We start from the raw sequence: 23,771 nt of genomic DNA on the forward strand, positions 1-23,771 counted from the left end.
TGCAGTCAATGTTTCTCCCAACCCATAGATTTCATCTTGCTCAATAACCAGTGGTATGGGACGCTATCAAAAGCTTTACTGAAGTCTAAGTACACGACGTCGAGGGACTCTCCCACATCCAGCTTCTTTGTTACCCAGTCAAAGAAGCTAATTAGATTGGATTGGCAGGACCTTCACTTGGTAAATCCATGTTGGCGGGGATCCCGTAGAGTCTCCTCATCCAGGATCGTATCTAATTTATGCTTAATTAGTGTTTCCATGAGTTTACTCACTATGGAGATGAGACTCACCGGCCTGTAATTCGCAGTCTCTGTCCTGCAGCCCTTTTTGTGGAGTGGGATGACATTAGCTGTTTTCCAGTCCAAGGGGACTCTTCCTGTACTCGGGGGAAGATTGAAGAGCACAGATAACGGCTCTGCCAGGACATCACACAACTCTCTAAGCACCCTGGGGTGTATATTGTCCGGCCCCATGGCTTTGTTCACTTTGAGTCTTGATAGTTCGCAGTAGACACTGCTGGGTGTAAACTCAAAATTCCAAAATGGGTCTTCCGAGCTTTGCCTTGCTTGCAGCCGTGGACCAGACCCCGGTGCCTCGCAGATGAAGACTGAGCAGAAGTATTCATTTAGTAGTTCGGCTTTATCGGAATCCGATTCTGCATAATTCCTGTCTGCTTTCCTGAGGCGTACTATCCCATCTATGTTTCTTTTTCTATCACTAATGTACCTATAGAAGGATTTATCCCCCTTCTTAATGTCCTTTGCTAGATTCTCTTCTATACGAAGCTTGGCCTCTCTGACTGCTGTTTTGACAGCTTTAGACCTGGCCAGATAGTCTTCTTTTGCCTCTCCTTTTCCTGACTGCTTGTAGGAAATAAATGCTTTTTTCTTCTTTTTAACGAGGTCCGAGATTTCTGTAGTGAACCACTGGGGTCTGTTATTTCTCCGTCGTTTGCTTACTGTTTTTATATAGCGTTTTGTTGCTTTGTGTAGGGTAGATTTCAGGGTTGACCACATAGCCTCTACATTATCGGTTTCAGCTTGGTCATGCAGCGCCCGACGGACGAAATCTCCCATGCGTTTGAAGTCAGTGCTCCAAAAGTTGAGGACCTTTGTTGTCGTGTTTGATCTAGTGAAACCTTTCCTGAGATTGAACCATACCATGTTGTGGTTGCTGGAGGCCAGCGTGTCACCTACCGAAACTTCCCACACTGCAGGTTATTGAGCAAGATGGGTTCGATGGGACTGGGTGAAACATTAACCACATGGGTTAGGGACTGGCTTAGAGGTAGACTTCAGAGGGTAGTGGTAAACGGTACCCTCTCCGATACGACGGAGGTGATCAGCGGAGTGCCGCAGGGCTCGGTCTTGGGCCCGATCCTATTTAACATCTTCATAAGAAACTTGGCTGAGGGACTTCGAGGTAAAATTACATTATTCGCCAATGACGCCAAACTATGCAACATGGTAGGCAACTGCACAACAGATGAAAGCACAGTGCCTGACAAAAGCTCAATGCCCGACAGTATGACGCAGGACCTACTCCTGCTGGAGCATTTGTCAAAGACTTGGCAACTAAGTTTCAAAGCCAAAAAATGCAAGGGCATGCACCTTGGCGGCAAAAATCCATGCAGGACTTACACCCTAAATGGTGAGATCCTAGCAAGGACTGTAGCAGAACATAACTTAGGGGTGATCATTAGTGAAGACATGAAGACTGCCAATCAAGTGGAGAAAGCTTCATCCAGGGCTAGACAAATCATGGGCTGTATCAGTAGAAGTTTCGTCAGCCGTAAGTCCGAGGTCATAATGCCGTTGTACAGATCCATGGTGAGACCCCATCTAGAATACTGTGTACAATTCTGGAGGCCGCATTATCAAAAAGATGTGCAGAGAGTTGAGTCGATTCAGCGAATGGCCACCAGGATGGTCTCATGACTCAAGGATCTCCCGTATGAGGAACAACTGGGTAAGTTGCAGCTGTACTCACTCGAGGAACGCACAGGCCGTATCGAGATGGAAGAGAATCTCTTTTTCCTTAATGGACCCACGGCAACAAGAGGGCATCCATTGAAAATCATCGGTGGGAAATTTCATGGCGACACCAGAAAATATTTCTTCACCGAAAGGGTAGTTGATTGCTGGAATAATCTTCCACAACAGGTAATTGAGGCCAGCAGCGTGCCAGATTTTAAGAAAAGATGGGATTGGCATGTGAGATCTCTTCATGGAGGTAGTTAGGGGGTGGGCCATTAGTGTGGGAAGACTAGATGGGCCGTGGCCCTTTTCTGCCATCATGTTCTATGTTTCTCCGTTGGTTAGTACCCGGTCCAATATCGCCTGGTCCCTAGTGGGCTCCAATACCAATTGTTTGAGTCGTGCCCCCTTTATGGAGGTTAATAACCTTCTGCTGCCGCTGGTTGTTGCGGAAAGTGCGTTCCAATCTGCATTTCATGTTATCATAATCTCCTTTTTAAAAGTTAAATGCTATTTTATTGGATTTCTTGTGTAAACTTATTCCAGGGATTATATCAAATTTGATCATGTTATCAAGCAGTCCCAGAAACTTTACCTTCCTCACCAATTCATGCGTTCCACTAAGAGCTAGATCTAAAATTCTTGTACAATAACCTCTTCATACCAGGGCTGAACAAATCTTACCCCCTCTTTTACTAAGGTGCGCAAACCAATTAGTGCACGCTAAATGTTAACGCGTCCATAGACTTAACATGCATTCATTAGCGTTTAGTGCATTCTAATCGGTTAGCTCACCTTAGTAAAAGAGGGGATTAGATAAATTTAAGGGAAATCTAAAATGCTACCTCTTCCAAGATGCATATGATTGGTTGAACAGACTTGGTGACTGCCAGGGTTGTTTAATAATCTTAATTCCCTAGCTTTCCTATTGTCTTTTATCTTTTGTTTCTTTTGCTTTTAAAATTGTAGTTCTCCCCACTTTCCTATTGTTTTTATGTTTGTCAAGTATTGGTCAGTTGGTACTTATCTGTTTAATGTTTTCCCCTTTTTAATATAAACTGTAAAATGCTTAGAGTTCATGATTAGCGTCTTATCAAAATTTTAATAAACTTGAAACTTGTCTTGCATCTATTCTAGGTTTGGCTACAGAACTTACAAATAAAACCAAGCCCCTCTCCAAGGTCACCTCCCTGAACACTCCCCTCAAAGCTCAGTTTGTTTCTGCAGCCTTGCTTCTCCCTGTCCTTTCCCCCTTTATTATTACTACTACTACTACTACTACTAATTATTATTATTTTTAGAGTGCTACCAGACATTTGTACAGAGTCATGAAGGACATGGTACATGATTAATCTGCTGGCTAAGGTGGTGAGCAGTAGGCAGTGGGGAGTAGGTTTATGAATCAAAGGCTATATCAAAAATGTGGTTTTTTAGTCTACTTTTAAACAGGGGAAGGGGCATGATGGGCAAACTCAGGTAGTTTTTCCAGACATACGGGGGGGTGACGGGTCAAAAGCGCACGAGGACAAAGGCGCGTGGACAACTGAGCACAGGGCTTAATTGCGATGAAGAAAACCTGTATTTTAAAGGGCTCTGACAGGGGGGGGACCCCCCCCCACTCTACTTAATAGGGATTGCACTGCCTCACGCTGCCATGTTGGGGGGATGTATACTGAAAACTTAACTTTTTCCCTAAAAAACAGGGAAAAGGTTAAGATTCCAGTATAATGAGGGGGGGGTTTTCTTCGGCGCGATGAAGTCATAGATAGAAACATAGAAAGATGACGGCAGAAAAGGGCCACAGCCCATCAAGTCTGCCCACTCCATTTACCCACCCTATTAAGTCTGAGTGCTAATGACCTAGTTCCTTAACTCGACCGTCGTAGGGATCCCACTGGATGTTCCATTTATTTTTAAAGTCGAGCACACTGGTGGCCTTGATCACCTGCACCGGAAGTTTGTTCCAGTGATCTACCACCCTTTCTGTGAAGAAGTACTTCCTGATGTCACCACTAAATTTCCCTCCTCTGAGTTTGAGCGGGTGCCCCCTTGTGACCGAGGGTCCCTTGGGAAAGAATATATCGTTCTCCACCTCTACACGACCTGTGACGTACTTGAATGTCTCAATCATGTCACCCCTTTCCCTGCGCTCCTCTAGGGTATAGAGCTGCAGTTTGCCCAGTCTTTCTTCGTATGAGAGACCCTTGAGTCCGGTGACCATCCTAGTGGCCATCCGCTGGACCGACTCAGCTCGAAGCACATCTTTCCGGTAATGTGGCCTCCAGAATTGCACACAGTATTCCAGATGAGGTCTCACCACGGTTCTGTAAAGTGGCATTATGACTTCAGGTTTGCGGCTGATGAAGCTTCTATTGATACATCCCATCATTTGCCTTGCCTTGGATGAGGCCTTCTCTACTTGTTTGGCAGCCTTCATGTCTGCACTGATGATCACTCCCAAGTCCCGTTCTTCTGAAGTCCTAGCTAGTGTTTCTCCATTCAAGGTGTATGTTCTGCATGGATTTCTGCTACCGAGATGCATGACCTTACACTTCTTAGCGTTGAAGCCCAGCTGCCACGTCGAGGACCAGATTTCCAATGTGATCAGATCCTGCGTCATACTATCCTTGAGATTGCTTTCACATACTCTATTACACAGTTTGGCGTCATCGGCAAACAGTGCTACTTTACCCTGAAGCCCTCGGATCAAGTCCCTTATGAATATGTTGAAAAGGGATGGCCCCAGAACTGAGCCTTGCGGCACTCCGCTAGTCATTTCCGATGTCTCAGAGAGGGTGCCATTGACCACCACTCTCTGAAGTCTTCCACTCAGCCACTCCTTGACCCATGCAGTTAGTTTCTCACCTAACCCCATTGATTTCATCTTGTCTACGGTGTGGGACACTGTCAAACGCTTTACTGAAATCCAAGTACACTATGTCCAGAGACTCTCCTGAGTCTAGCTTTCCTGTCACCCAGTCAAAGAAGCTGATAAGATTGGACTGGCATGACCTGCCCCTAGTGAATCCATGTTGGCAAAGATCCCTCAGATTCCCTTCATCCAGTATTGGGTCTAGTTTGCCTTTAAGTAGAGTTTCCATGAGTTTACACACTATTGATATGAGACTCACTGGTCTGTAATTCGCAGCCTCCGCTCTGCAACCCTTCTTGTGCAGAGGAACAACGTTGGCAGTTTTCCAGTCCAGGGGGACTCTCCCCGTTCTTAGGGAGAGATTGAAGAGCACGGCTAACGGTTCCGCCAAAACCTCGCATAGCTCTCTGAGCACTCTTGGGTGCAAATTGTCCGGTCCCATGGCTTTGTTCACCTTGAGTCTTGACAGTTCTCTGTAAACATCAGCTGGTGTGAACTCAAAATTCTGAAATGGGTCTTCCATGCTTTGCTTTGCTTCCAGCCGTGGCCCGTGCCCTGGTGCCTCGCAGGTAAAGACTGAACAGAAGTAATCATTCAGTAGTTTGGCTTTATCGGAATCTGTTTCCATATAATTCCCATCTGGCGTTCTAAGGCGTACTATCCCGTTTGCGTTCTTTTTCCTGTCGCTAATGTATCTGAAGAAGGATTTGTCCCCTTTCTTAATGTTCTTCGCTAGAGTTTCTTCCGTTCGAAGTTTGGCCTCCCTGACTGCTGTTTTGACCGCTGCAGACTTTGTCCTGTATTCAATGTTAGCTTCTTTTCCCCCTGTGCGTTTGTATGAGAGAAATGCTTTTTTCTTCTCCTTGACTAGGTACGAGACCTCATCTGTGAACCATTGGGGTTTCTTTTTTCTTTGTTGTTTGGTTACCGATTTTATGTAGCGGATAGTTGCCTCATGAAGGGTCGATTTCAAGGTTGACCACATAGCTTCCACATTATCAGTTACTTCTTGAACCTGCAGCGTCTGATAGACGAAATCTCCCATGCGTGTGAAGTCAGTGCCCCGGAAATTGAGTACCCTTGTTTTTGTTTGTGATCTAGGGAAGCCTTTCTTAAGGTTAAACCATACCATGTTATGGTCACTGTTGGCTAGCGTTTCTCCCACTGAGACCTCCGAGACGCTTTCCCCATTTGTAAGTACCAGGTCCAGGATGGCCTGGGCCCTAGTAGGCTCTAGTACCAGTTGTTTGAGCCGTACTCCCTTCATGGACTTTAATATCCTCCTGCTATCACAAGTTGTCGCTGAGAGTGTGTTCCAGTCTACATCAGGCATGTTGAAGTCTCCTAACAGAACTACGTCCTCCCGTAAGGTGATATTCTCCATGTCTTCAATTAATTCTGTGTCCTTGTCCTCCGATTTTTTTGGAGGTCTGTATACCACACCAAGGTATAGGCATTTTTCTCCGCCTCTGGCCAGGTTTACCCAGATGGATTCCCCAGTATACTTGACATCCGTGATCCTGGTTGTCTTGATGTTCTCTTTGATGTAAAGTGCTACCCCACCTCCTAACTTACCCTCTCTGTCTTGTCGAAGCAGGTTGTATCCTGGTATAGTTATATCCCACCCATGAGAGTCTGTGAACCATGTTTCAGATACTTCTACTACGTCTAGATCTGCATTAACTATTTCTGTTTCTAGTTCTAAAAATTTATTCCCTAGGCTCCGTGCGTTGACATACATAGCTCTCCACTCTTTCTGTTTTTTTAGCTCCTGTAGTGAGCCACCCATTGGAGTTAAAGTGTCTCCTAGCGATTCTCTTGCATTAAGGGTACTTACCTCAGACTTGGAAGCGGAGTTTTGGTTTGCCACCTCAAGATTGTTACTTACTGCTCCGGTGTAAAAATGGGTACCCTCCCCCGACTTACCTAGTTTAAAGCCCTTCGAAGTAGGCGGGCTAGTCTTTGTCCGAAGACATTCTTACCTCTGTTGGTCAGGTGGAGTCCGTCTGGTCCCTGTAGTCCCTGTAGTGCCTCTCCGTGATTCAGGAATCCGAAGTTCATTTCCTGGCACCATCGTTGTAGCCATTCATTCGTCTTCCGGATGCATTCGTCCCTGCCCCTTCCTCTGCCTCTAACAGGAAGAATGGAAGAGAATACTACCTGTGCTCCTGTCTGCTTCAGTCTCTTTCCCAGTGCTCCGAAGTCTCTAGTTATGTCCTCCAGGGTGTTCTTGGCAGTGTCATTCGTTCCTACGTGGATGAGCAGCATGGGGAAGTGGTCCTGGGGGCTGAGAAGTCTATCGAGACAGGTGGTCACATCTCTTATTCTGGCTCCGGGCAGACAGCAGACCTCCCTCGACTGCATATCCGGTCTGCATATTGGTCCCTCGGTGCCCCTCAACATGGAGTCCCCAATGGCTATCACTCTACGCTACTTTTGGGGGTGTTGATCCATCGTGCCCGGAGATGTGTGCTGATCTTGGTCCATCTCTACGTCGGTAGTCTCTTCCTGCAAGACCTGGAATCTGTTCTTCAGGCTCAGGTGTGGAGTCGATGTGGAGCTGCCCTGGTGAGAGAAAGAGTGAGAAGGTGAAGAGATTGTGAATAGGGGGGGGTCTCCTACGTTTACCTGTGGAGGATGTCACTAACTGCCAAGAGTCAGTGTCTCCATCCATCTCCTGAACTGCAACAGTTGGTTTCTTTGACGACGGTCCTGGAGTCATCATGGGCGCTCAGTAGTCCGCACTCGGTTGTTGGCATGCCTTTGTCCTCGCGCACTTTAGAATATGAACCCATACAGGGCAGCTAGATGAAAGGGATGAAGTCTGGAATTAGCAATGGAGGAGAAAGGTACAGATAAATGCAGCTTATCCCAGGACAAGCAGGAAGCATATTCACGCATGTGGTTGATGTCACCAACAGAGTCCCGGTACGGACACTTTAAAAGTGCATTGATAAGACTTCCAGAAAGTTTGCGATAGTCCGCACTGAGCATGTGCGAGTGCCTTCTCGTCTGATGTAGGCACATGGTCTCTGTTTCTTAGTTTCCGCAGAGCTAAGAAGTCACATTTCAATGGCTGTTGTCACTTCGCCTTCCCTATCTCACAGATTATTGACTATTTAGTCATATTTTTTCTTTTTTTTTTTCTTTTTTCTTTATTTTTTCCTTATATTAACAAAAAAAAAAACCCAGTTTGTTTTTTTGCCATCGGCGGGGCCTCCCCTTCTTTCCTCAGCTATCAATTTTGACTTAGCTGAGGCAGTGTTCCCATCAATGTCACGCCCGCTGACAGGATTTAAGAGGTGCAGTCATTGTACTCGTACTATCTTACTGACCGACCTTCATTCGTGGTGCCTGCAGTGTCTAGGTCCCAAGCACCACGTGCAATTGTGCAATCAGAACCATATCCTGCAGCAGGAGAAAGTATCCGGTGCCACCATGGAGAACGAAACGGCATCAACTCCTGTGACATCGGCTACGAAATCCTCAACACCGGTGGAGGCACCGTCATCAACCCTGGTGCCACAGTACACCGTCCCACTTGGTAAGCCAGCTAAGAAACCTTCCCCTTCCCCTACTGGGAAGCAGGCCAAGAAGGCATTGAATCAAATCATGCCGACCTTGCACAAGTCCTGAAAGCATACCGTTCCTTTATCGAGGAGTGCCTCGACATCAGCCTCCTCCTTGCCTGAACGTGTCGCTTGCAACCAAGGTACTGGCGTCTAAGATGGAATGTTTGCTTCGACAGGAGCTTGGGGATCAGTTCCACCAATTACTCCCAACTCTGTTTTCAGTACAGCCTGAGTGTACCGAGGGCCATCCTACTGGCACCGTCGATGTTGCCTCGGTGCGTACTATAGAGGCAGTTTCTCATCAAGCTGCTTCCTGACACCGTTCTCCTCAACGTCGATCTGCTGAGGCACGCTCTGTTTCCAAGCATCGTTCCACCTCTAGACATCGGTCTCGATGTTCATCATCCTCAAGGCACTCGGACCGCAGTCCTACAAAATCCATCAAGATGTCTCAAAGAGGAAGCAGTCTGTGCCTTCGACACCGAAGCAGCACCGATCCGGCAAGGTGTCTAAGAAAATGAAGCACTCCTCCACATCGACACCAGATCGACATCGAAGACAAAATCCCCATCTTTACGTCTGGAATCGGTCCTCCTTGATGACTCAGACCAAGATCTATCTCTATCTGCTACCGAGCTTGATGCTTCCTCAGCATCTGACTCTCCTGGACATTCTCCATCCTCAGAGGCATCACCGGCAGAATCTCTCTCTTTTTCTAAATTCATCCGAATGATGGGCAGAGACCTTTCCATTCCTTTAGAGGCGGATTCCAAACACAGCAAGGAATTCTTAGAAACCCTTGATTATGACCAATCGCCTAATGAGATACTCAAATTACCTCTTCATGGTATTTGAGGGAGACTTTTTACAAGAACTTGGAGTCCTCTCTTTAGGTTCCGGTGGCTTAGAGAAAATTGGAATCCCTCTATAAAGTTTTACATAACATAACATAATAGCAGATTTCTAGATCGTATAACCATTAGTTCAATGCAGTTAACAAAAGATTATACTATGGGAAAATACAGAAATAATATAATGCAAAGAAATTTAGCTAGCTAAGAATTTGGAGAAAAGAAAAGTCTTCAAAAGCTTTCTGTAATGTTTATAAGATATAGATCTAATCAACAATTGGCGGAAATCTTTGTCATAAGAAGCAGACTAATAAGAAAGACAATGCCCATGGTGTTTCTTTTGCAGCCCTTTGCTGAAGGGAACGTAAATAAGGGATTCAATAAGCCACAGCTTCCCCATCAATCCTTGGTGGTAGAATCCACTTTAAAGAAATCTGCTTTGGCGAATGTATATGCGGCTGTCCCTCCAGGGAGAGAGGGACACACGATGAATAAATTTGACAGGAGACTTTATCAAAATTCTATGTTGGCCAACAGGGCGGTCAGTTACAACTTTTATTTCTCCTATCTGAAGCATATTGTAAAGCAGTTCCCGGTTTTCCAGAAATACATTCCTGGTCGCAAAGCCAAAGGTTTCCAACAACTGGTTTCTTCTGTTCTGCAGTTGCACCAAGTATCTTGTGTGTTCAACTTATGATATTTTTGAGCTGAGTTCTCGAGCCTCATCCATGACAGTGGCTATGAGAAGTCTAGCAACAACAACGCCCTGCTAAATCCCAACCAGCTGCACCTGCTAAATCGCAGCAATCTTTTTGACCTGATACAAGAGAGCATAGCCAATATCACCATCTCTCAAACCCTCCCTCAGCCAATAGGGGGTCATCTTCAGATTTACATTCGTCGTTGGGAGCTCATCACTTCAGACCTTTGGGTTTTGAAGATCATTCGAGAGAGTTACTCTTCATTTCTCCACCCTCCCGCCGGATCATCCTCCAAGAGTCTGCTTCCAACCCTCACCAATCCCATCATCTGCTTCAGGAAGTTCACTCCCTTCTTTACCTCAATGCCATCAAGGAGGTACCAGAGGACTAGAAACACCTCAGTTTTTACTCCCACTATTTTCTGATACTCAAGTAGAAGGGGAGGTCTGCGACCCATTCTGGACCTCCGTGCTCTCAACAATTATCTAGTCAAAGAAAATTTTTGAATGTTATCTCTAGCTACTCTGTATCCTCTCTTGGCTCAAAATGATTGGCTATGCTCTGGATCTCAAGGAAGCCTGCACTCGCATCCCAATTCACCAGGCTTCCTGCAAGTACCTCCGCTTCCAAGTGGCTTCTCATCATTACCAATACAAGGTTCTACCATTCAGTCTGGCATCTTCTCCCAGAGTCTTCACGAAGTGCCTGATTGTGGTAGCAGCGGCCTTACAATCTCATGGTCTCCAGGTGTTTATCTAGACGACTGACTCATCAAGAACCCGTCTCCTCAAGCTGTTGTATTGGCAGCAAGAGGCACCATTTTGTTTCTTTAACACTTGGGATTCGAGATAAACTTCCCCAAGTCACAGTTTCAACTGTCTCAAAGACTCCAATTTATAAGAGCAATTCTTGACACTATTCAAATGAGAGCATTCCTTCCCCAGAATCGTCAGGATGCTCTGATTCAGCTTTGTCATCAAGTGGACCAGATCCAGTCCATGTTTCCTTGGCCATATTGCATCTATGTTACATATGACTCCTCTGGTGAGGCTCCATCTAAGAACACCTCAATGGGCTCTAGCCTCTCAGTGGTCCCAAGAGACGGATCCTCTTTCGCAGCATATTTCTATGACATCGTCTCTTCGACAATCACTTCAATGGTGGATTATTTCATCCAATCTTTCCAGAGGTGTCCTGTTTCACATTCCTCTTCATCATAAAGTTCTGACCATGGATATGTTGACTTATGCCGGGGGGGGGGGGGCGGGGGCACATCTGGATGGTCTACAAGCTCAAGGTCATTGGTCCGACAAAGAGCAGAAGTTCCACATCAATTAGCTGGAACTCAGGGTGATCTACTATGCTCTCAAAGCTTTTCATCATCTCATTTACAAGCAAGGAGGCGCAGGATCTCTCCTCCTTTGCCAGGAAGCTCAAAAGATGTGCGCTCAAAACATCTCCTGAGAGCAGTCTACATTCAGGGGGAACAGAATTGCTTAGCAGACAAGCTCAGCAGAATTCTCCAACCTCACGAATGGACGCTCAACTCTGCAGCTCTCCATCCCATCTTTGCTCAGTGGGGCACTCCTCAGGTGGGCTTGTTTTTTTTCTCCCCTCAACAACAAACTGCCCCAATTCTGCTCCAGACTTTACTCTCCTCACCGTCTGGAAGCGGATATTTTTCTCCTGGATTGGACATGCAGGTTTCTCTATGCCTTTCCACCTACTACTACTCATTCTAAACATAATTTTCAAAGTCAAGCAGGAGTTAGCCACCATGCTATAGCTCCTCAGTGGCCCCGGCAGCCTTGGTTCTCCCTTCTACTTCAGCTCAGTTCCAAGAAACCCATTCCTCTGCAGATATTTCCATCTCTACTTATGCAGAGTCAAGATGCACTGCTACATCCCAACCTTCAATCTCTACACCTGACAGCTTGGTATCTCTCGGGTTGAATACTGCTTATCTTCACCTTTCTCAGCCAGTGAAGCTAATTCTGGAGGCCTCCAGGAAACCAGCCACTCAACAATGTTATCAGCAGAAGTGGACTCGTTTCTCCTCCTGGTGTCTTTTTCATCACTATAATCCACAATCCATTTCAGTTTCACTGGTGCTGGATTATCGTCTCCATTTGTCTGATTCTGGCCTCAAGTCTACATCTATTAGAGTCCATCTCAGCGCTATTACTGCTTTTCACCAGTCAGTTGAGGGGATTCATGAAAGAACTTTTCAATGTGAAACCACCTCTCAAATCTCCTCCAATAGTCTGGGACCTCAATGTAGTTCTTACTAAATTGATGAAGCCTCCATTTGAATCAATGTTGATGGCTCATCTCAAGTACCTTACCTGGAAAGTTGTTTTTCTCATCTCGCTCACTTCTGCAAGGAGGGTTGATGAGCTTCAAGCCTTGGTGGCAGATCCACCTTTTACAATTTTTCACCATGACAAAGTAGTCCTGTGCACACATCCTAAGTTTCTACCGAGTTTCATCTCAATCAATCAATTGTGCTTCCAGTATTCTTCCCTAAGCCTCATTCTCGTTCTGGAGAAACAGCTCTTCTTACTCTAGATTGCAAGTGGGCTTCGGCCTACCTTAACAGAACAAAGCCACATAGAACATCTCAACTTTTCGTCTCCTATGATCCTAACAAGTTGGGGCATCCTGGTTCCAAGAGAACAATTTTCAACTGATTGGGTTCCTGTATATTGTTCTGTTGCGCTTAGGCTGGACTGCACCTGGAGAATCGTGTCCCATAAAGTTAGAGCTAAGGCAGCTTCTGTAGCTTTCATAAGTACATAAGATTTACCGCTGCTGGGTCAGACCAGTGGTCCATCGTGCCCAGCAGTCCGCTCACGCAGCGGCCCTTAGGTCAAAGATCAGTGCCCTATTTGAGTCTAGCCTTACTTGCGTATGTTCTGTTCCAGTAGGAACTTATCAAACCTTGTCTTGAATCCCTGAAGGGTGTTTTCCCCTATAATAGCCTCCAGAAGAGCGTTCCAGATTTCTACCACTCTGGGTGAAGAAGAACTTCCTTACATTTGTACGGAATCTTTTCCCTTCTAATTTAAGCTAGTGCCCTCTCATTCTCTTCACCTTGGAGAGGGTGAACAATCTCTCTTTCTCTACTAAGTCAATTCCCTTCAATATCTTGAATGTTTCGATCATATCCCCTGTGTCTTCTCTTTTCAAAGGCGAAGAGGTCCAGTTTCTCTAATCTCTTGTTGTACAGCAACTCCTGCAGTCCCTTAACCATTTTTGTCCCTCTTCCCTGGACCTTATCGAGTAGTACTATGTCCTTTTTCATGTGATCAGTGTTGGACGCAGTATTCCAGGTGGGGGCGTAACATGGCCCGATATAACAGCATGATAACCTTTTTAGATCTGTTTGTGATCCCCTTCTTAATTATTCCTAGCATTCTGTTTGCCCTTTTTGCCTCCGCCGCACATTGCACAGATGGTTTTATTGACTTGTCGACAAGTACTCCCAATTCTCTTTCCTGGGGGCTCTCTCCGAGTATAGTACCGGACATCCTGTATTCGTGCATGTGATTTTTGTTACCAACATGCATCATAAGAACATAAGCAGTGCCTCCGCCGGGTCAGACCATAGGTCCATCCTGCCCAGCAGTCCGCTCTCGCGGCGGCCCAAACAGGTCACGACCTGTCTGAATAACCAGAAGGGGCCCCCTTGCCACCTTGGTTTCCCATTTGAAGTCCTATCTTCCCATCGAAGTCCTAATCCTCCGGTCTTGCATATTCACGACTTGGTTGGGTTTCCATACTTATTACCTGGTTAGTTTTCTATACTTGTATTACATCCCAGCACCTCTCTCAGTATCCCACGATCCCTTTATCCCTCAGGAATCCGTTGAATCCCTGTACTGTACTCTGCCTGATCACTTCCTCCGGTAGCGCATTCCAAGTGTCCACGACCCTTTGGGTGAAAAAAAACTTCCTTGCATTTGTTTTGAACCTATCTCCCTTCAGTTTCTCCGAATGCCCCCTCGTACCTGTTGTCCCCTTCAGTCTGAAGAATCTGTCCCTATCCACCCTCTCTATGCCCCTCATGATCTTGAAGGTCTCTATCATATCTCCCCTGAGCCGCCTCTTTTCCAGAGAGAAGAGCCCCAGCCTATCCAACCTCTCGGCGTATGGGCAGTGTTCCAGCCCTTTTACCAGTTTCGTTGCTCTCCTTTGGACTCTCTCAAGTACCGCCATGTCCTTCTTGAGGTGTGGCGACCAGTACTGAACGCAGTATTCCAGATGCGGACGCACCATCGCTCGATACAATGGCATGATGACTTCCCGCGTCCTGGTTGTTATGCCCCTCTTTATGATGTGAGGCCGCTGCGCACTGTGCAGCTGGCTTCAGTGATGCATCCACCAGCACACCCAAGTCTCTCTCAAGTCTGCTGTCTCCCAACAATGCCCCCCCCAATTTGTAGTTGAACAACGGGTTCTTTTTCCCTATATGCATGACCTTGCATTTTTCCACGTTAAAGCGCATTTGCCATTTGTTTGCCCAGTCTTCCAGCTTTGCAGGTCCTCACACTCCTCCCTGGACCTAACTCTACCGCACAGTTTGGTATCGTCTGCAAATTTTATAACCTCGCACTTTGCCTCCTTTTCCAGGTCATTGATAAATATGTTGAAGAGTAACGGCCCCAGCACCGATCCCTGTGGCACACCGCTCGTGACTCCCCGCCAGTCAGAATATTGGCCCTTCACTCCGACCCTCTGCAGCCTACCCGACAACCAGTGCTTGATCCATCTGTGCACATCCCCTCCCACCCCGTGGTTCCACAGCTTCCTAAGCAGCCTTTCATGTGGCACCTTGTCGAAAGCCTTTTGAAAATCGAGGTAAATGATGTCTATGGGTTCCTCATTGTCCACCCGACTGCTTATTCCCTCAAAGAAGTACAGAAGATTCGTTAAGCATGACCTTCCCTTACAGAATCCGTGCTGGCTTGTTCTCAGTAGGCCATTTCTCTCGATGTGCTCGCAAATGCCGTCTTTGATCATAGCTTCCACCATCTTCCCTATAATTGAAGTCAGGCTCACCGGCCTGTAGTTCCCGGGGTCACCCCTCGATCCCTTCTTGAAGATAAATTTCCAGTCCTCTGGTACCTCTCCAGTTTTCAAGGATAGGTTGCAAACATGCTGGATTGTGCCCGCTATTTCTTGTCTTAGTTCCTTTAGAACCCTTGGGTGGATCCCGTCTGGGCCCGGTGATTTGCCGCATTTTAACCTGTCTATCTGTTTGAGGACATCCTCCTTACTTACCTCTATGTGCTCCAATTTTTCGGCCTGTTCCCCACTCATGAGCTCCTCTGAGTCCGGTATATTAGATGTGTCTTCTCTCGTGAAAACCGACGAGAAGAACGTGTTCAACCTCTCAGCTACCTCTTTATCCTCTTTAATCACTCCCTTCCTATCCCCATCGTCCAACGGCCCCACCTCCTCTCTCGCTGGTCGCTTCCCCTTTACGTAACTGAAGAATGCCTTGAAGTTTTTCGCCTCCCTGGCCAGCCCCTCTTCGTATTTCCCTTTTGCTTTTCTAACCTCTCGGTGGCATTCCTTTTGGCATTTCCTGTGCGCCTGGTGATTTTCTTCCGTTGGGTCCTTTTTCCATCTCTGGAAGGATACTTTTTTGTCATTTATTGCCCTCTTTACTTCAGTTGACATCCAAGCCGGGTCCTTTGACCGCTTGTTCTTGCAGCCTTTCCTGAAACTGGGGACGTACATTCTTTGTGCTTTCTGCAGGGTGTCCCTGAATAGGGTCCAGGCGCTTCCTACAGTCTCCATCCTAAAGATGTTTCTGAGCTTCCTCCCCACCATTTCCCTCATAGCAACATAGTTTCCTTTCCTGAAGTTGAGCGCAGTTGTTGCGGTCCTCCTTACTATGGGAGTCCCCCTTTCTAATTTGAATCTGATCGCGTTGTGGTCACTGTTGCCTAGTGGTCCTCCCACTTCTACCCCTCTTGCAGGCCCCCCTAATCCGTTTAGGATGAGGTCAAGAGTAGCACCCCCTCGCGTCGGTTCCCTGACTAGTTGCTCCATGAAGCAGTCCCTCACGACTTCTACAAATCCTGTTTCCCTAGTGCAGTTGGAGTGACCCGTACTCCAGTCTATCCCCGGGTAGTTGAAGTCCCCCATCACTGTTAAACTTCCAGTCCTGCATTCCTGTCTCAGTTCAGCTTCCAAGTCGTGTCCGACTCCTTCTGGCGTACCAGGTGGGCGATAGTACAGCCCCAGTTTTATGCCTGCACCCTTGTTTCCCGGCAATTTGACCCATAGCGATTCCAGCCCCTCTGCCTTCGTTGCCATATCCATCCCGACCGAGTAGATAGAGTCCTTTATATATAGTGCTATGCCTCCTCCCTTCTTGTGGGTCCTGTCCCTCCTGTAGAGCTTGTACCCCGGCAGCGCCACATCCCATTGATTTTCCTCTGTCCACCAGGTTTCTGTAATTCCAATGATATCCAGGTCCTCCCCCTTGGCCACGACTTCTAGTTCACCCATCTTGGCCGTGAGGCTTCTTGCATTTGCGTATAAGCACCGCAGGACCCGTCGTTTTTCCTCCACCTCTGCATTTACCTGGGCCGCCTCCCCTTGAATTTGAATTTCGGGCAGCTCTCCAGTTCCCTGTGCTTCTGCTTTGCCATCAGCCTTTACCCTCGTAGCTTTCGGCTTCCCCACTTTCCCGCCACCCCACTTCCCCGCTTTTCCTCTGGGTTTTCTAGCCCTACCTGCCCCCTCTTGAGCTATCATCCCTTGAGCCTCAGTTTGATCCCCTTCGCCTTGTGGCACCCCTATATTGGCCTCAGCTTTCGCCCTCGTGCCACCCAGTCCCCCTGTGTCTCCATGCCCCTTAGTCTCCTCCCAGCAAGCTCCCTTTACCTGATGTTTCCCTCGCTGTCTGATCATAAGATCCACCGGTCTCTCTACTTCCTCTTTGCAGTCATCCCTTTCAGCATCTGTTCTGGATACCGTTGTCCGAAGCGTCAACATCAGATCAGCTGTCGGCTTTCCCCTTCTCCTCAGTTTAAAGCCCTCTCGATCTCCTTTCTCACATTGGCTGCCAGTAGTCTAGTTCCCGCTGTGCTCAGGTGCAGGCCGTCCCACCTGCACCTGCCTGCACCCGCCTGCACCCGCCATCACCTTGCTCTTATCCACGTTGAACCTTATTTGTCATTTCGCAACCCATTCCTTGAGCATATTTGTCTCTTTGTAGGTTTTCGCAATCTTTCTGTGTCCTCACTATTCTGAATAACTTTGTATCGTCCACAACCTCGCTCGTTGTGCCAGTTTCTAGGTCATTTATAAATATGTTGAAGAGCACAGGCCCAAACACCAAACTGTGCAGCACTCCACTTGTGACGCTTTTCCAGTCCAAGTATTATCTATTAACCCCCGCTCTGTTTCCTATCCGCCAACCAGTTTTTAATCCACATAAGTATAACACCCTCGATTCCATGGCTTGCAATTTTTCAAAGTAGATGTTCATGCGGAACCTTGTCGAATGCCTTTTAAAAATCTAGATATATGATGTTGACCAGGTCACCCTTGTCTATCTGCCCATTTACTCCTTCGAAGAAGTTCAGTAAGTTTGTCAAGCAAGATCTTCCTTTGCTGAAGCCATGCTGGTCCTCATCAGCTCATGTCCGTCAAGGTGATCGATGATGCGATCCTTTATCAGTGCCTCTACCATCTTTCCCAGTACCGAAGTCAGACTCACTGGTCTGTAGTTTCCCAGATCTCCCTTCGAACCTTTCTTGAAAATCGACGTGACATTCACCACTTTCCAGCCTTCTGAAATATTTCCAGATTGGCTATTAGTTGGAGCAGTTCAGCTATAACCCCTTTCAGTTTCTTGAGCCATATGGTAACCCTATATGGAGGTCCAGGTTTAGGATCAACATCCCCAGTGATAAGCAGAAGTAGGAGGAGGAGAGTGCACCGAAACAAAAGGGAATGATGAAGACTGCAATGATGAAGATGCGAGGTGCTCAAAGAAAAAGGAGATGGATGAATGGAAGAGAGAGAATGTTTGAGCTTGAGAGTGGAGAATAAGTTAGATGACAAGATGGCTGGTGAGGGGATAGGAAAAGGAGAATTATAGTGAGACATGGTGTGGAGAAGGAAAGGGAGTAAGATTATAGAGAGTGAATATGAGAAGCACAAAGTGAATTGAAGTCATATGAAGAGGAACAGAGAAAGGAAATAGAAATATACAAGAAGTGAGGTAGTGAGAATAGGGAGGTGCACTAAAGGAGCATGTGCTCCTAGTTTGCACTCCTTTATTGCACGATGTGTTGCGTGCTGCCCTGAGAGGGTTTTGATTAAATAGATAACAGGGTTATTGAGGTTACCTGAGTGTTTGCTTGGGAGGGGCTACAGGCAGGTAGCAAGAGAGATGGGGGTTGGATTTATTTTAGAGTGCAGGCAAGAGTGTTGGACGAAGGGGAACAGGGCCAAGAGAGAAAGCAGACAGGAACAGAAGAGCTTACAATGCTAGAGGAAGGAGGGTGCTGCCCCAAGAGGGCTTTGATTTAAATAGGTAGCAAGGTTGCTGAGATCACCTGAGTGCTTGCTTGGGAAGGGTTACAGCCAGCCAGTAGGGATTCCAAGGTATGTTTTGATTCCTGTAGAATTTTTAGTCTGTTCCATTCAAGGCCCTCCTTTACATATAATGCTATGCCTCCAGCAAATCGATGGTTGAGGGGGGGGTAAACTCAAGAGCAATGTAAGGAGATTTTTCTTTACGGAGAAAAGGTGGTGGATGCCTGGAATGTGCTCCTGGGGGAGGTGGTAGAGAGAAAAATGGTGACAGAGTTCAAAAAAGTATGGGATGAACACAGAAGATCTCGAATCAGAAAAAATTAAGGCCAGTATGGGGCAGACTTGCATGGTCTATGTCTGTTTATAGCTGTTTGGTTGAGGATGGGCTGGAGTGAGCTTTGATGGAGACTTCAGTAGATGGAACTTCATAGCTTTAGGTTCTGGACCAGCAATAGCTAAGAAGGAAAATTTAAATTAAATCAGTCATTTATAGAGTGGGTAGGGTTAGGCAGACTGGATGGATCATTCGGGTCTCTATCTGCCGTCATCTACTATGCTACCCTATCATTGTGATATAATTTATATCCTGGTATGATAGTATCCCATTGATTATCTTCCTTCCGTTATGTCATCTTTTCAATTAGTTCAATATATGCTATCTCTCCCATTTTGTTTCTTAGGCTTCTGATATTTGTATACAGACATTTCAAACAAAGTCTAAACTGAGACTTCTGTGCTTTATGCTGATACTATAGAAATTTTAAAATAGCCTCTTAAATTGCTAGCCTGTGAACTCTAACAAACTTTCTATGCTAATATTAAAAAAAAAACTACCTCTTAAATTCTTTTGCTAAGTAAGCAGACTACGTAAAATAAGCTTGCCTATTTAACTTTGTTTCCCATCCCCAAGCCTGCAAGCAATTTCCCAGCAGTCTTACCAGTGAAGATCTCTGTCTCTGGAAGTCCACATTTGCAGCAATTTAAATTTGTTTGGAGGGGTTTTTGTACTGTTCATTTTGTATTTAGAAATCCTATGTTCATACCATTCATTTTCAAATTTGAGACTTCAGATAGTGTGGTCCCTTTCTCAGATAAAGAAAACTTGGTCTCAGTAATATATTTCCCTGATCTCAAATCATTCTCAGTACCTGCCCCATCAACTTGATTGATGAGCTGTGTGTCCCTTGCTTCTCTTACAGACTTTGAGCACTCTTCCCATAGGTTTATGAACCCTATCCTAGGGCTATTTACTTCCTGAAATTGTGTTCCTTCTGCTGAAAGCCACTCTTTCTCTACTTCAGGCTCCCCTACTCTTCCCCCCAAAAAAAACAAACAAACAGTAGTGGCCTACCAGTAGATGACTGGAGATGCCAAGAAGGGAATATTAGGTTTGGGACTACAGTGTGTACTTAACTTGTCCGTATTGTATTGAGCATTTAATGCTGTGATTTGTTTCTATCCTACAGATCCAATATCAAAAGATCAGCAAAGGACCGGTCCCAGCACAGGCATGCCAGCTGGTAATAACCCTGTTAGCACCTCCAGTATGTTAGCAGGTATGTACCAATAGTACAGCCCTTAGAGTAAAAGGGTGAAGTGCACTTAGGGGAAGATTCTCAAATGTTGACGGTAAAATCCAAAGGGCTGCTGTTGCAGCTGCAACTGTAATGATTTCAAAAAGATGAGTCATTCTTTTAAAAAAAAACATGCATGCAAATGAGGTTGGCGGAGAGTCACTAAATTTGCATATGCCGATCGCTGGTGATAGCGATCGGCACATGCGCAGAATAAACACACAAAAAAAATAAAAAAGGCCCCAAATCAAAGATCACAGATGTCAAGCAAACCCATTCCCCAGCAGTGGGAGGGATGCCTGCTCCCTCCTCCTTGCTGCCATCAAACAAACCCTCCTGACCCCCAACCCTGGGGAATTGCCCACTCCCTCCCCCTGCCGCCATTGTACCCCCAATAACTACCCCCCCCCCCCAAGGCACCTTAAGCAACCTGGGCCAATCAGGTCCCTCCCAGGATTCACCAGGGAGAGGAAGGCCTGCCATTTTGAAGAGGCGGGCCTGCTGGCCAGAAATAGGAGGCATCCCTCCGGCCAGACTTCGTTAACAAGGTATGGGGAGGAGGTAAGATACTGGTATTGGGAGGGAGTAGTCATCTCTTGCTGCCTTGGGGGGGGGTTGCTTGGCAGCGGCAAGGAGTGGGTATCTCTCCTGCTGCATGTGAAGTGTCAGGGGGGTTGCTTGGTAGCGGGAGGGAGTGGAAATATCTCCCGTTCTGGGAGGTGGTTGCTTAATGGCAGCGGCAAGAGAGAGTGATAGATAGAAGATTACTGCACAGGTCCTGGATCTGTTGGGCCGCCGCGTGAGCGGACTGCTGGACACGATGGACCTCGGGTCTGACCCAGTGGAGGCATTGCTTATAGAAACATAGAAATAGACGGCAGATAAGGGCCCATGGCCCATCTAGTCTGCCCACCTTAATGTCCCTCCCCTACCTTTGCCCTGTGAATAGATCCCATGTGCCGATCCCATTTGGCCTTAAAATCAGGCACGCTGCTGGCCTCAATCACCTGTAGTGGAAGACTATTCCAGCGATCAACCACTCTTTCAGTGAAAAAGAATTTCCTGGTGTCACCTCGTAGTTTCCCGCCCCTGATTTTCAACAGATGCCCTCTTGTTGTCGTGGGACCCTTGAAAAAGAAGATATCTTCCTCCGCCTCGATGCGGCCCGTAAGATACTTGAATGTCTCGATCATGTCCCCCCTCTCTCTGCGCTCCTCGAGCGAGTATAGCTGTAATTTGTCAAGCCGTTTTTCGTATGGTAGATCCTTGAGTCCTGAGACCATCCGGGTGGCCATTCTTTGCACCGACTCCAGTCTCAGCACATCCTTGCGATAATGCGGCCTCCAGAATTGCACACAGTATTCCAGATGGGGCCTCACCATGGATCTATACAATAGCATAATGACTTCCGCCTTACGACTGACGAAACCCCTTCGTATGCAGCCCATGATTTGTCTTGCCTTGGACGAAGCCTGCTCCACTTGATTGGCAGACTTCATGTCCTCACTGACGATTACCCCCAAGTCTCGTTCTGCTACCGTTTTTGCTAGGATCTCGCCATTAAGGGTATAAGACTTGCATGGATTCTGGCTGCCCAGGTGCATAACTTTGCATTTTTTGGCATTGAAGTTGAGTTGCCATGTCCTGGACCATCGCTCCAGTAGGAGTAGGTCGTGCATCATGTTGTCGGGCACCGAATCTTCGTCTGTTGTGCATTTGCCCACTACATTACTCAGTTTGACGTCATCGGCGAATAATGTTATTTTACCTCGAAGCCCTTCTGCCAAGTCTCTTATAAAGATGTTGAATAGGATTGGGCCCAAGACTGAGCCCTGTGGTACTCCACTAATCACCTCAGTCATTTCGGAGGGGGTGCCGTTCACCACCACCCTTTGGAGCCTACCTCCAAGCCAGCTCCCAACCCATTTCGTCAATGTGTTACCTAATCCTATAGAACTCATCTTGCTCAGTAACCTGCGGTGTGGTACGCTATATTCTTATGAGTGGGTATCCCTCCCACTGCCTGGGGTGGGGGGGTTTGGCAGCAAAATTTTCTTGCAGATCTGAGCTGTTGAGCCTTACTTTCCTGTCGATGCCTGAGCCAATTAGCACTCAGGCAATGACTAAAAAGTAAGACTGGGACAGCTCAGATCTACCAGAAAATTATTCTCGCAAATATAGGACATCAAGGTTAGGAAATTACTTGGCGATAGAGAATCGCCCGGAGTGCTCATTTAAATATTATTGACCTCCATTGTAATACATTTGCATAGCAGAGTCAGACTGCTTGGAAGCTGGGAAAAGACTACGGTAAGCCGTTTGATAATCCGCCACTAAGATACATGCATACTAAACTGGCTGGAGCCGGTTTAGCAACCACATTAAGGTTTTGAGAATCTTCCCCTTAAAGGGCAGAGTTAATCCATTTATCAGGGGGAAACATGACGACAAATTACTTCAGATAAAGAGGTCCTTAAAAGTTTGGCAATTACTGTAGAAAATAAAGCAGGATTCTCAATCCTTATATTCCATCTTCCCAGTGGTTAGCATTTTGTAAAACTCTGGCTACCATGGGGTTTGTTGTGCCTGAAAATTCAATGCCATAGTCACTTAGCAAGGTATCGGCAATAGGCTATATGGTCTGTAATCTAAATTGGTATTTATAAATTGCTTTCTCCTTACAAATAGGTTCAAAGCATCGCACAATAAAAAGTCATGTTTATACTTAATACAAAATAAAATTCATTACAAACATATAATCGTCCAATTTCTAACTCATAAATTTCTCAAATAAATATCTTTAGACCTTTCTGAAAGAGCATATAAGAAGATTGATTTTTCAACGACTGAGGTAGAGCATTTCAAATTTGTACAGATAAGAAAAAGTTAACGAGCTAAACGCCTTCATTTCATATAACTCATCTTCACGGAGAGAACATCTTTAAACTCACAAGAGACTTTTCCATTTTTGGAGAAAAGAGACCAACTGACTTTCCCACCAAAATTCAAATTTGTAACCAATGGACTCCCTGTTCCCAATCAGATCAGAGGACCCACTATGTACAAAGACAAACTGCAGACCTCATAGCATACCCTGAAGAAAGCCGCAGCATGAGGGCTGAAACGTCAAGACCCGGAAAACCTGCAACAAGTTAATTTTTCTGTGTTTGTCTGGTTTGTCTATCCATGTCAAACCAGTACATGGATAAAGTTTTGTCCTCCTAACTGTTTCACATTAAAAAAAATTGTCTAGGTTGAAGGATATACGATTCGGATCTATAGTACTGAAATGATTTGCACCTTATTTTTCTAATCGTTCCTGTATGGTGTATTGAGAGAGTTGGTTATCTTCATAGGAGACATTGACCTCCAGAGTTCCTAAGGGGTCATTACTGTCTCCTACTCTTTTTTTAATTTGAACCTTGTACCTCCAGTGTAGCTTCTTGACACTTGGGACTCAATTTCCATTTCTTTGCTGATGATATTCAGTTGTTGTTTTTATTTTTCAAATGATAATCAGGAAGTAACCACGACTGATCTCAATGATAAACTGAGACAATTCAACAATTGGCTTTCAGAACAATATCTCATTCTGAATACAGAGAAAAATACAAAGCAGTACTAGGTGTTCATTGAAATTCTGATCTTACGCCTCAAATTAGT

General features: G+C 46.1%; 1 protein-coding gene across 3 annotated transcripts in view; it reads left to right on the forward strand.

The window, feature by feature from the left end:
• The window catches only part of LOC117355139 (casein kinase II subunit alpha), a 247,635-nt gene that overhangs the window by 211,522 nt on the left and 12,342 nt on the right, over positions 1 to 23,771 (forward strand). For all 3 annotated transcript variants that reach the window (XM_033933254.1, XM_033933252.1, XM_033933253.1), the window contains one exon: positions 20,001 to 20,090. In XM_033933254.1, coding sequence (XP_033789145.1) covers positions 20,001 to 20,090 — 90 coding nt within the window. The remainder of the gene's footprint in view (positions 1 to 20,000; positions 20,091 to 23,771) is intronic.

The sequence above is a fragment of the Geotrypetes seraphini genome, chromosome 2 (assembly GCF_902459505.1).
Source record: "Geotrypetes seraphini chromosome 2, aGeoSer1.1, whole genome shotgun sequence".
Lineage (NCBI taxonomy): Eukaryota > Metazoa > Chordata > Amphibia > Gymnophiona > Dermophiidae > Geotrypetes > Geotrypetes seraphini.